Below are 13,645 nucleotides of genomic sequence, written 5' to 3' on the forward strand. Positions count from 1 at the left end.
CAAAAAAAGTATTTCCCTTCCCAATGCTTATTTAAATGCATTGAAATCCTGCATTCTGACCAACAAGCTACACCACTCCTAGATTTTTCTATTCTGTTCCAAGGACAGCTTTTCCAAGGTCTGTCTTAGAGAGGTAAGAAAATGGGAACCAGGAAGTGCTGTCTGAGTTTGTTGAACTGTGACTCTAGCCTTTTCTAGCTCTCTCAAGGTCTGCCCTAGAGACGTAAGAAACGCATCAATAATGGGAACCAGGAAGTGCTGCCCGCAGGCTGTTGAACTGTGACTCTAGCCTTTTCTAGGTCTTCCAAGGTATGCTCTAGAGAGGTAAGAACGTATCACGACTGAGAACCAGGAAGTGCTGCCCGCAGTCTGTTGAACCGTGACTCTAGCCTTTTCTAGTCTGTCAGCACGAAACAGACACGGTGTCACCTTTCATGATGTCCCCGACGGGAGCGCTGTAAGGAGGCACTCAAAGACTCGTTCCGTTGTGCGGGCACGGAGGGGCTTTCGGGTGCTCCTCGAGCGCGTGCGAGCTTCCCCAACTGACTGTGGCCCGCCGGGCAGGTGAGGTCCCGCGCGGGTGGAGGACTCCCGGTCACCATAGCAACAAGAGATGCCAGAGACGCCGAGGGAAGGTGACGGATGTCGAAGCGCCCCTCCTCCCCCGCCCCTCCCATTCGGCGTGGCGCCTTGCTGGAACAGGGCGCGCGTGTCCTGCAGCTGGTGAGGCTGCAGTGCTGTGCAGGCTTCCTGGGGAGCAGACTCCATGGAAGGGAGTGCAGTGCAGCTTGCTCATGAGTAGACCTGCATAGGATTGTGCTGTCGGCTGCACAGACTCCTGTCTTGCCCTGACCCACACAGCAGGGCACAGTCCGTAGCCAGAGCATGGCTGGCAGTGGTCAGGGTGGGGCACGCCCTTGACATTGCCTGTTCAACTACAGTATTCATACGACTTCCTTGTGAGCCGCTGCAGACTCACAGTCCGGTCCTGGCTGCATCAGGGAGCAAGCAGAGGGTCTAACATGGCACACCCCGGGAGTCATTCCCCTGGGCACCAAACCAAAAGGCATCTATGGCACATAGGCATCATGCTCCTGTGCCAAGGAAATCGCCAGAGAAACCAAGCCGTCTTGCATTTTGGCATTAGATTTATTAGCTGACGTGTCTGGTACACTTAAAAAAATTTATAGTTTTACTAGTACAGTCAATGGTTGCTGGACTTTTACCTAGTACAATTTGTCAATAATACACTGCTGCTCCACAATGGGAAGCTTCTTCCAACACAACCAAGGTCCAAATCCTACCCAACTTTCCAGCACTGGCATAGCGATGCCAAGGGGACATGTGCTGCATCCTGCAGTTGGGTGGCACTCATGGAGGCCTCCTCAAAACAAGGGAATATTTGTTCCCTTACCTCAGAGCTGCATTGCCCTTATGTCAGTACTGGAAAGTGGGTGAGGATTGCGCCCTAAGTGTGGCATCCTGTTCTGCTTCCTCTTTCCTCTAGCAAAGAAATTATCTTTTAATTCCTTATACTACACTAATTTGCCTTCACAAAATAGTTAACACTGGGGGGAAAAAGCCTACTCTGAGAGCTGTTTTGATGTGGCCATGTCTGTAAGGGGGAAATACCACCCTCTTTTCCTTGCCCTGTTGGAGCATCTTTTCAGTGCCAGCCATGGTAGCAGGACTGGGATTGGCAACTGCTGCTGTAGTATCCTTTTGCAGTAGCATTGGCAGTTTAATGTCTTGCTGGCATTTAGGACTGGGCTTAAAATGTGCTGTAGCTGATTTAGGGCCCAATCCTATCCAACTTTACAGCTCCTATGCAGCACCAAGGTAAGGGAACAAGCATTGCTTTGAGGAGGTCTCTGTGACTGGCTCCCCACTGCAGGATGCAGTGCACGACTGTCTTGCCCAAATTGTCCCTAGCCTGCCGACTACAACAATTTGTCCTGTCCCAATTTTCCCTATCCTGCCAACTACGCCAATTTGTCCCATCCAAATATTCCAACTCCCTTCACCCGCTTTTCAGCTAATTAACACCCTCCTTTTCCAAGAAAAACAGCTGCAGTGTGCAAAGGAAACAAACAGAAGCCCTTATCAGTTGAGCAATTAACAAGAATTTATTGCTACAAACACACTCCCAGCAATTCTTCTTGTCCAGAGGCTTTCCCCTCCCCAGAACTCAACTTAACAGGTAAAGGGCCAAAGCCTCCAGTCCAATCCAATCTCCAAAGCACAGTCCAGTCTTCCCAATTCAGTCTTCTACAGCAGAGTCCCTCCTCTCCAGCAGAGTGTCCCTTTCTCCCATAAGTCTGGGTCAGGTAGTGTCTCCATCTGGGTCAGGGTAGCCTCTTAGGTCTGGCGTCTCTCTGGTCAGGTAGCATCTCCCTCTGGGTCAGGGTAGCTCTTTGCTCCTTCTGAAGCTGCCTTTTATCCTTGGATGTCTCATAAGCCAAAATGCAGGTCACCTGTGAGCTACCTTGTTAGCTCCTTGTTAAGTTCAAATTAGGCTCAGGTGAGCCATCTCTTCAGTCCATAGCCATTCAAAGTCCCATCAAGGTCAAATGAAGCTCAGGTTTCCATCAGAGTCTCCATTGGCCTTGATTGATTACTGCTGTGGAGCCAGCCCTGCCCTTTCCAGAGCTGTCAACCAGCTGTCAAAACATGGAATCGCTGTCAACACCACATCATCCACCTGATGATCTTCTGATCTTCCATTACAATGACCCATTGGCATGGCTGCATCGGTGCTGGAAAGTTGGCTAGGATTGGGCCCTTAATCAGTGTGGGCAAAGGGTTACATGTGTGTTTGATAGTGTAAGATATCAGTATGTTAAGAACTCGTAATATGTCGTTTCATATTAAAGTAATAAATTGAGGTCCAAATCCTAACCAACTTTCCAGCACTGGCATAGCTGTGCCAAAGGGACGTGTGTTGCATCTTGCAGTTGGCTGGCACTCATGGAGGCCTCCTCAAAGTAAGGGAATGTTTGTTCCCTTATCTTGGAACTGCAGAGCCCTTATGTTGCTGCTGGAGAGTTAGGATTGTGCCCTGATTGACATAAAGCTGCGCATTTTCAAGCAAACATCATATAGAATGTTTTTTGAATTGATTGGAAATAATCAGTGAATACTGTACTTTTTTCCCTTAGGCTATCAGCAGTACACATAAGTGGAAAAAGCAATTTCTGCCATCATTAGATCTTGTAAAATTCCATTATATCTACTCATCAGCAAAGAGCACCTGATCTAAGAAAACTGTTTTCAAAACTTTTGAACAGGAAAAACACTGCACTGACATTATTTGAAGGGTTAGATTTGTACTCAAAGAGAATGGACTATGCAGAACCTGTATCTGCACTTGACATTTGATCTTTTTACTACCCTAAAATATGATAATCCGGTCATTTCTGAAGAGATGTTTACAGTCGTACTATGGTTGCAAGGTTCTAAAAGCGGGTTTCCAAACTGCAACAAAAGGAGGGCTGATCCTGCAATCCATTTCCCAAGATGTTTACCAGAATTTGGCTTTCGAAGACTGGATCCATGATAACGTGAATCTAGAAAACAGATCCATTCTTTTTATGTGGAGAAATTCTTCCACTGTAGTGATTGGTAGACATCAGAATCCTTGGCAGGAATGCAACCTGACAGTCATGAGACAGAATGGTATAAAACTAGCTAGAAGAAGAAGTGGAGGAGGAACGGTTTACCATGATGAAGGCAACATCAATCTGACCTTCTTTACGACTAGGAAAAAATATGGAAGAATGGACAATTTAAAACTGATTGTTAGAGCATTAAAAACCCTGCGGCCCCAATTAGATGTGCAGGCTAATGAGAGGTATGATCTGTTATTAAATGGAATTTTTAAAATATCAGGAACTGCTGCAAAACTAGGCAGGACTGCTGCTTACCACCACTGCACCTTGCTCTGCAATGCTGATAAATTTATTTTATCATCTGCGCTGAAGAGTCCTTACAGTGGAATAAAAAGCAATGCCACTCCCAGTGTTCATGCCTTAGTGAAAAATCTCTTTGAAGAGGATCCTACTTTAACTTGTGAGATGCTCATAGATGCTATTGCTGAAGAGTATGCTACACACCATCAAACTGATAGACATATTATAATAAATCCAGCTGATGAAACAGAATTCCCTGGAATTATTAATAAAACTAGAGAACTACAAGCATGGGATTGGCTTTATGGCAAAACACCAAAGTTCAATATTAGCACATGCTTCACCATAACAGAAGAACAATCTTGCCTTGAAATTAATGTAAGTATGGATGTAAAGAATGGAAGAATTGAAACTTGCAACATTGATATGCCTCAATATTGGCTGCCGCCAACCATGTGTGATGAATTGAAGAGTAACCTTATTGGCAGCAGATTTTGTCCCAATGAAGCTACGGCAGTGATTACAGCCTTGCTGAGAGTATGTACGGATCACAAATTATACAGCAAACTGGATCTCTTATGTATGAAATTGGTAACACTGATGTGACTTCTATGACCCACCGATTCCTGATCATCACCGCATTGCTAATATAAGCTTGTTCTGCTGCAGGGTTCTAAAGATGTGACTGAACATGGAAGTTCTAATAGTGACATATTGATTATTTAAAATAAAGTCTACAATTTAATGTGAATTTTTAAAAAGCAATTGTGAATACATCATTTTAAGGTTTTTTTTTAACCAATCCTCTACCATTCCCTAGTTATGTATCTCAATTCAATTTAACATGATATGTTTATCATCGTAACATATGCTTGCAAGCATAGGTCTCTATTTTTGACAATTATATCCTAACATTTTTAATGTGACCCCATAGATTCTCACTACATTCATAATTAAATACAAGTAGAAATACTAAACACATGGGATATTCAATAGAGCAAAGATCTTAAGGAAGATAGGAAGCTGTACTTCAGTAACGTTCCAACCCTATCCAGGTCTTCTGTTAATGGAAAGCCTAAGCTACTGGCTCTGCAGCTGCAGCAATGATGCAGCCAGTATAAATGGTTGTTGGCTACACATGCGCCACCAGAGCATCCAGCCACTGCCAGTGTCAATAAATTGAAGGGGGCAGACATGAGTGGGGAGGGAGTGGATTGGAGCAGGGATAAGGGCAGCAGGAAGTGTGACAGGAAGGGCAGGTAGTGAATATTGGTCCTGGCAGCTCCACTGGTATTCTGTGCCCCCCTTTGGCCTCAACACTTCGGACTATAGTGGCAGAAAGAATGCATGCAGAAAAATCCCAAGTTAAATCTCTGGCATCTCCAGGACTAGGAAGGACTGAAGGACAGATCTGAAACCCTGGAGAGCTGTTAGCTAGTCAGGGTATACAATACTCAGCTAAATGAATCACACCCCAATCCTGAGCTGCCCGCAGCGCCCAGGCTCGGCGGCTCCGTGGCGGGTTCCCGCCAGATCCTGTGCCTCCTGCGCTACCATGGGAGACTCCTTGGGAGAAGGGGACATTTGTCCCCTTGCCCCGAGTAAGGGAAGCAGCCCTGCAATAGGGCTACTCTCTTTAGCGCCAACCAAAAGGTCAGCGCTAAAATAAAGGCGCTCGTGTAGGGTGCGCAGCTCTGCACGAGTGCCTTGCATCTGCCTCGCTCCCTCCCCCTGACACACCACCCGCCTGCCCCCAGCCACGCCCCCCTCCCCGGAACACCTCCCCCACACCCCCGCCTCCCGTTCCAAAGCCCGGCAGTCTGGGAGACTGTCGAGCCACGGAACCCAGGCACCCGCCATGCGCCAGCCCAGCTCCGGCTGGTGCTGGGCTAGCTCCAGCGGGAGCCCAGCGGTAAGCCCTGCAAACGTTCCTTATGGCACTTTTTCGACTGTGGTCTGCGGCACAGAGTCGTGCCGCGCACCACAGGATTGGGCTCTCAATGATCTGACTTGGTCTAGAACGTTTTTATATGCACCCTATATGCTTTACAGAAGTATCTCAAGATCATAATGAAAATAAGGGGGAAGTAAGGCTGCTTTGAACTTTCCACCACATGTTGCAGGAGCAATGTGCTCTTCTGTTGTACATATGGGCCATTCCTCATGAAACCTTGCTAGCTTGCAGCCACAGATGAAAACTAGAGTAGCAAAGTTTTAGTTCAGAAATTTAAGCATCTTTTGTTAGGTGATCAACATAGTCACCTTCCACCAATGAAAGGTGGATGAAATGGTGACTGACAAGTCTGGTCCCTGGATGGCATACTGGACCAAGCAGATGCTGCACTGGTGACCCTGCAACCAGTGCGCTGTCACTGGATATGATCAGGCCTTTAGAGAATATGAAATCCTGAAGTAAACTTACTAACTTTCTCATTTAGATATGTTATCAGTCAGACTAATATATGGTAATTCTTTAATAGTTTATTTTATAAAAAACACACAGACATAGTGTGTAAAATATGTGCATGATTGTTTTTTACAACAAGCTGTAAAAGCAGGAAGAGTACTTGAAGTGGAGCTTAGGGTCACGTTTTCTTTGTATGCTTAGTATGAAAGATGTCCACAGTAGTTTCATGACATGGTCTCAAATCAAAGTCACAGTATCCAAGGCAAAAACGACCCTGTGGAAAAGAAGGTTTTTTAAACAAAAAAATTCAGGAGCCAAAATGTGTTTGAAAATGAAACATGATAACAGGCCTCACCTGTGGTTTCTTAAAGTAATCAAGGCCTCTTCCAATCTTAATCATCCATCCATTGTTAAATCTTTAAAAAAAACACAAGAAAGATATGTTACTCTTTACAAGTATACAAAGCATAGATACGTGTTAAAGGAAAAAAATTATACAGGCCTACAAAATTGAGGGTCAGAAAAGTTTTTCCCCAAACTTTATGGTGGTTTGATATGAATTTGGGGTGCCGATTCCAAAAATGGCATCCGTTTTGCCATGATGTAGGCTTTCTCATGAGGAAGCTGCTTGAACCATTCACTAAAGAGGCTATGCCGTGTCTCCAAAACTGGACATGATAGGGAAAAACGGATGCCATTTTTGGAATCAGCACCCCAAATATACCCAGGAATTGGTGTAATGTTTAAGGAAGCAAAATGTGTGTTGGCCTGTGTTATCATCTACACATGTATGATATAAGTGGGAATCAAGAAATTTCAGATGTTGCATGTACTGCACTGAGAAATTATGATTACTACTTAAATTGTTGCTATATCTTCAACAAATCTGAAATATTAAAATAAGGAATTTATGGTTTCCTATTGCATAGAATTCTAGAGCTTGATTTGGGAGATTTGCACTCAGGCCTCTTTTAAGCCATGGCATTGCCTTGGCCAAGTCACTGTTTTGACCTCAGCGTTTGTTCTGGAAAACTGGAACAATAACATGTAACATGGTTATTAAGGTCAACAAGATAAATAAAAGTGTTAGAAAATTATTTGATCATAATTATTATTATTTGATTTGACTCTTGGATGTCTCTAGACCAGTGTTTCTCAAACTGTGGGTCGGACCCACTAGGTGGGCCACGAGCCAATTTCAGGAGGGTCCCCATTCATTTCAATATTTTATTTTTAATATATTAGACTTGATGCTACCATAGTATGTGACTGCATTTGGGGAAATGTTCCAGACCTATACTTTTAACAAGCTACTATGTATATTCTTTTAACAATGATAGTAAATGGGACTTGCTCCTGGTTAAGTGTGGGTAGGATTGCAGCCTAGGATTGTTAACAATTTTCCTGCTTGCTGATGTCACTTCCGTTCATGACATCACTTCCAGTGGGTCCTGACAGATTCTCATTCTAAAAAGTGGGTCCTGGTGCTAAATGCGTGAGAACCACTGGAGCAGAACCACTACTCTAGACAATAGATAACACTGCCAATCTTTTTCTCTATAAATATATGTAGCTTTAAGCATTGGGTGAAATTAGGCACAATGCCCTCATTTATACGCTTACAATATCCTCTCAATTCACAAGATGGATGAGTGGTGGAAACTCCTCTCTTTCTCCATGCAGACAAAAATTTATGTGAAGCAGATGCTCTATTGGATGTCCAAAAAGGAAAGAGGAGGAAATCTTGAAAGTTAGGATTTATGGGCCTCTGGGTGGCATGTTCTTGTCACTGTATGTTATCTGCCCCTGTATGCAAAAACTAGAGGTTGGAGATGCCGCTGTTCAAGTAGATCATTTGCCTGCTTTCCCCATCCTTAGCCCCTGCTGTAATAAGTAGAGCTTCAGCTTCACCCTACAGCAGGCATAAAGGGTGGACAAATAGTCCTTCTGAGTATACTGTAATGCAGTTGTCTTCAACTTTGGTCATGCCATGACCCCAACAAATAAATCAAATTTGAGACTGGGGACCCACCACCAATCCTGCCTTCCTCCCAATCCCTCCATCCCCGCCCCTGTTGTGGATGTGGATAATTGTGTGAAATAAGTAACAGTGAAGCTTGAGCCATTTTTGTTCCTGAACAAGTTGGGATTTGAAAGGTTGCTGCAACCCCCCAAATGATGCTTAGCAAATCTGTTGGGGTCACAACCCACAGGCTAAAGAACACTGATGTAGTGATAGCTACCTTAAAGTTAGTTATAGTTCCCAGAACCAGCATATCTAATAACCTCTAAAATTAAGAGACATGCTTGATAAATCAGTAATATATTTCTTAGGAATCAGTGAAAAATATTGGTAGTTATTTTCTCCACATGTCACCTACCTAATCTCTCGATCATGTATAGAAGAAGAGTATGATACATCCAGTGCTACGCCATAATTCTTCAAGGACTCTTGTATTTCTTCTAGGACACTCATCTGCTGACTCTTTCCACTGCCCTAGTGATAATCGTTTTGTTTAAAAGGTATTTTTTAAAAAAAAGATTAAAAAATCAAAATGTGACAAATTCAAGTTGCTGACACAAGCCTATTCACTCAGAGGACAATTTATCTTCTTTACTTTTATTAATACAAAAAAAAAACACTCAATGCAATATTAAAAACATTCCTCCAATATTCTCAAAGCACCTTGGAAGTGGTTGTTGACTTTGCTTTTTGCAGATTGAGTGAGAAGTAGTGAAATGATATGCTTTGAAGAAGGGCAAAAGATAAATCAACATCAAATACTGAACACAGTCAAAGGTCTGTCCCAAAGGTGGACTCTAATCCAGCCTTGCAAATAAGTGTAAAAGTTACTATCCCACCAACACTTACAGCACAATCACGCATGTCTACTTAGACTCAAGTTCCACTGAGTTCAGTGGACTCACTCTTGGGTAAGTGTGTATAGGATTGTAGCCCAAGTGCAGCATATTAAAGGTCTAAAAGAAATAAGAACCAACTCTCATCCATGTTAGAAAAAACTTCATAGCCTAGTCCAGTAATTCCCAAACTGTGCATTGCAGAGTCTCAGGGTGCCACTGGGCTGAGATCGTGTGTTATCATGTGCGATCTTGGGGGAGTGCTGGCAGCCATCTCATCCTCCCATGGCACAGCCAACAGGATGCTGTGAAAGAATTCCTGTGATACAAAGGGCACAGGGACTCATTTAAGTTTGGGAACCGCTGGCCTAGTCACTTAGAAGTAAATCTTACTTTCTATCGATGTCTAGGCAAGTGGCTATTATTTACAAGCCTGCTCTTACACCTCAACAGGCAGTATTTTTAAGAGCAAAGGAATGACAGTAGTCTTCTCTATCATCTTGCTACTCTCATTTTTAGATTTTTTATAAACTGGTTTTTCTTACTGTAGATGTGATAGAAGTAAAACATTATTTATGGTAACAAAGGCAGCATCTTTATTTCAGGATCATTTCCACCTAGAAACCAGTAATATTTTATTAGAGCTAGCAGTTATTTATTGAAAAACCCTCAGACACAAGCCAACCTTTTTTATTCCTAAAATGGCGATAATAATAGTGGTTCCATTTTAGCAAATAAAACTATTTAAAGCCACAGGCCATAATGTAAATACTTACTTCGTCATAAGAGGTAAGAAGGTGGATAACTTTCACTTTGCATGATCCTTTAACAAGCATTTCACAGAATCTTAAGAAGTTGTATAACTGTAAACAATTAAATAGGATTAGTTTGGGAAATTGGGAAAAGGACAAAATGTTTTGACTGTCCAACAACCCAGTCTTACCTGATGAACTTGCCTAATGTAAGGGTCTTCAACCCAAACCTCTGTAACAGTCTCATTAAGATATTCTTGAAACAGCTTTTCGTAGCTGAAGCCTTTTGTATTTTCTTCTATTTTAATTTGCTTGTGGTATTTCCCATCTGAAAACAAGAAAGCTTTTTACACATATCTCCTATTACTTAATATACTCTTAATTATTTTAATTCCAGTGTAGTATTTCACAACCATACTGAAGAGACTTACATTACTGCTTCATACCTTCTTTCTCTTTCTGAAGGTATTTCTTAATATCTTCAGCTCTGTTCATGTAACTTGATATTTTTTCTCTGTAATGAGCCTTTTTCTTGTCATCTTTTGTAGCTACAAATACAAGACACAATGTATGACGGTCAGTAGGGGAAAAAACGCAGTTCCTTTTAATTTAGCCCACTGTTCCCTTTTCTGTTTAAAAGCTGCAGGGATACACCAAGGGTTCCACCTATAATGTAAAGACACAAATAGTGCCTCTCTAGTGAACATGGTATCTAGCTCTTGTGCAGCAGCAGTTATGTCAGTTTAAGCAGAAGCCCCTTGGGTTCCTGGATATTCCCAGGACTCCTATGAGGGTATTTTGCTGAAAATCATGACAACTGAAAACAATGTAGCATCACATCAAAACAATATGCATTTTCAGATTGTTCAGAGATGGAACTCCAGCTACAAGATTAGACATGACAGCTAGGAGAGGGCAGTGCAATGCGGTCAATGTTTCAGTTGGGACCCTCATCACAGTTCTAGGAAAGAAGGCAGAATACATACTATCTGTCACTCACTCTACGAGTACTTGAATTTCACATTTGAGACACTGCTAATTTCAATTCACTCCATTACAAAAAGATAGAACAGAGTTGTAAAATGTATAGAAAAGAGCAACTAAAATGACCACAAGGGCTGGAGTACCTTCCATACAAGGAAAGTGTTTGAAGCTTTTCTGTTTAGAAAAAAAAAAGATCACTGAGGAAACAGCAAAGGGAATGCTGAGCAGTAAATACAAAATAATGTTGGTCTAAAGCCATTTCTGCCCAACATTGCACGTATGCAACAGGAATCAAACATGTACATCTGTGAGCTGGGCAGAAATGAGTTAAAAATGAGTCCCATAGAAAACAAATTGGAAAGAGCACTGGGAACAGTAATACTGGATAAGACCTCGATGTGGATAATGTTTTCATTGTTACTTGTCTGGATTTAAGGGAAAATCTATATAATGTTCTTTATTATTGGTATTTAATACCTTTAAGACTGACAGTGCAAGCCTATGCATGTTTACTCAGAAGGCTTACCATTTCAGCAGGGCTTATTAAGTAAAGGAATCTCCCTTTATCCGCTGGGGTTCTGTTCCCCCTCCTCCAGGCAGATACATGGAGCCCTATGTAAACAGTAGCTCAGGCACATATTACATTACCTTTGTTTAAAAATGATGGAGCACAGGTGCTTCTTACTTAACAAAGGAACAGTCTTGCTTCACTGAATGTGCAGGTCATTGCTTCCTGTTGTTCAGTTAAGTCTCCTTCTAGTTTGCAGGCTGGTTACCTACACATTCAGTGAAGCAAGAATATTCCTTGTTAGGCAAGATTCTCAAGGACACAACAACTGCAATCCTATAAACACCTAACTGGGAATAAGTTCCACTGAGTTCAGTGAGACTTACTTCTGAGTAGACATGCACAGAATTGTGCTACAGACCATCAACTGGTCATAACTCACAGCTAATATCATTGAGGGAGTAACCTGTGTCTGGGTTGTATCACTAGGTGGCATGATGGAATGCTCTTCCACATAAAATAGTCCCTCCATGCAAAAAACTAGGCACTAGGGAGGAGCGTTTCAGCTTAGGTTTTTCCAGGACACCTAGTTTCTACTTGCAAATTTTATGCCACATATTAACATTCAATCATGTAAGTCCCAGGCTGAATAGCACAGGCGTACCTCTTTAGTGAGGACCAAGTCTAAACAGAACCTTTATATAGCAAAAGCAAAACACCTGTGAAAACTTGCTGAGAACAGACAACAGGGAAGATAGGTGCCGTCATAACCTGTTTGTTCATTCTGAGGTTATCAACAGTTGTAATTTTTAATTGCTTTATTTTATAGATCAACTGCCTTGTGCACCTCTTCTAGGAAGTAGAAGGTAGAGGTGGAAAAGCAGGCTTATAAATTATACAGAGATGTGCGAAAATGATGTTATTTTGCTCAAAAGTAAGCACAATTGTACTCTGTAAGGCTGTAATCCTATTTGCTCACCAGAAACAAGCACCACTAGTTACACAACAAGCAAATCTATTGGCTGCTGTGTGGAAACAGAATGCCAGATGGACCTTTGATCCAGAAGCAAGATGGTTCTTATTGAAATCTATAGGGCTAAGTTGACAGGGTTGCCAACTGTTCAGGATTGCCTTGGAGTCTCTATGAATCAGCATCAAAGAGGTGGCTTTAGCTGCAAGCCTTTCCCAGACGTGTAAGCTCCACTGACTATAAGGGGGCATACTTCTGAGTAGACATGCATAGTGTTGGGCTCTGAGAGCAATCCCGGGGATTTTAAACAGAGACCTCAGTCATTTCCAGCAAGACACCACATCGGGTGAAGGACATCTCCAGGAATGGCTCCAACCAGAGATGGGCGACCGTAAGACTGGAGACACTAAAGAATATAAGAAGAGCCCTGTTGGATCAGGTCAAAGGCCCATATGGACCAGCTTCCTGTATCACATGGTGGCCCACTAGATGCCTCGGGGAGCATACAAGACAACAAGAGACGTGCATCCTGGTGCCCTCCCTTGCATCTGGTCCAGCTTCCTGTATCTCATGGTGGTCCACCAGATGCCTCAGGGTGCACCCCAGACAACAAGAGACCTGCATCCTGGTGCCCTCCCTTGCACCTGGCATACTGAGGTAACCCATTTCTAACCTCAGGAGGTTGCACATGAACATGGCTTGTAACCTGTGGTGGACCTTTCCTCCAGAAATTCACCCAGTCCTCTTTGAAAGGCATCCAGATGGTCAGATGCCATCAGCACATCCTGTGGCAGGGATTTCCACAGCGTAACTGGGTGAAGAAATGGTGTCTTTGGCCTGTCTTAACTCTCCCCAGCGCTTAGTGTCAGCGGCTGCCCCTGGCTCTGGGGCTGTGCGAGAGGGAAGAGCCTCCCTCCACCCACCCCCTGCACCGGACGCCCGGGAAGCCCCACCTTTCAGCGTCTGCAGCAGCAGGTCAATCCCTTCCTGGTAGCAGACGAGAGACTCCTGGAAGCGGGACGCAGAGTCCAGCTCCACCGCCCGCCTCAGTAGGGCCACCGCCGGCTCCTCCATCGCCCTGCATGGGGACAGCCAGGAGTCCTCCTCCTACTGAGGCTCAGGCGCTGCCAAGCACCCCATGCCGAGCACCTGCCGCTAACCCGGACATGGGAAACCAGCGAAGCCTCCAGCTCCAACTTGCGCCAGTCACGTGATTTCCAAGAACTACCAACTGAAGCCTTCAGCGCGGAAACGAAA

At 43.5% G+C, this 13,645-nt stretch overlaps 2 protein-coding genes across 5 annotated transcripts; one reads left to right on the forward strand and one right to left on the reverse strand.

Moving 5' to 3' along the window:
- Window positions 1-435: 435 nt before the first annotated feature.
- LIPT1 (lipoyltransferase 1) lies at window positions 436-7,412 on the forward strand. 3 transcript variants are annotated; one of them, XM_066619705.1, is made up of 2 exons: window positions 436-564; window positions 3,159-7,412. In XM_066619705.1, exon 2 carries the CDS (start codon window positions 3,399-3,401, stop codon window positions 4,512-4,514), a length of 1,116 nt encoding a protein of 371 aa, XP_066475802.1. In that variant the 5' UTR covers window positions 436-564; window positions 3,159-3,398; the 3' UTR covers window positions 4,515-7,412. The 3 variants fall into 3 exon arrangements, with proteins under 3 accessions (XP_066475802.1, XP_066475803.1, XP_066475804.1); XM_066619706.1 differs by having other exon boundaries at window positions 550-635; XM_066619707.1 differs by lacking the exon at window positions 436-564 and adding an exon at window positions 675-723.
- MITD1 (microtubule interacting and trafficking domain containing 1) lies at window positions 6,450-13,642 on the reverse strand. 2 transcript variants are annotated; one of them, XM_066619710.1, is made up of 8 exons: window positions 13,342-13,424; window positions 11,559-11,686; window positions 10,373-10,474; window positions 10,118-10,254; window positions 9,951-10,037; window positions 8,697-8,812; window positions 6,671-6,731; window positions 6,450-6,589 (listed from the first exon to the last, which is right to left on the reverse strand). In XM_066619710.1, exons 3-8 carry the CDS (start codon window positions 10,419-10,421, stop codon window positions 6,494-6,496), a joined length of 546 nt encoding a protein of 181 aa, XP_066475807.1. In that variant the 5' UTR covers window positions 10,422-10,474; window positions 11,559-11,686; window positions 13,342-13,424; the 3' UTR covers window positions 6,450-6,493. The 2 variants fall into 2 exon arrangements, with proteins under 2 accessions (XP_066475807.1, XP_066475805.1); XM_066619708.1 differs by lacking the exon at window positions 11,559-11,686 and having other exon boundaries at window positions 13,342-13,642.
- Window positions 13,643-13,645: the final 3 nt, after the last annotated feature.

The sequence above is a fragment of the Tiliqua scincoides genome, chromosome 3 (genome assembly GCF_035046505.1).
Source record: "Tiliqua scincoides isolate rTilSci1 chromosome 3, rTilSci1.hap2, whole genome shotgun sequence".
Classification (NCBI taxonomy): domain Eukaryota; kingdom Metazoa; phylum Chordata; class Lepidosauria; order Squamata; family Scincidae; genus Tiliqua; species Tiliqua scincoides.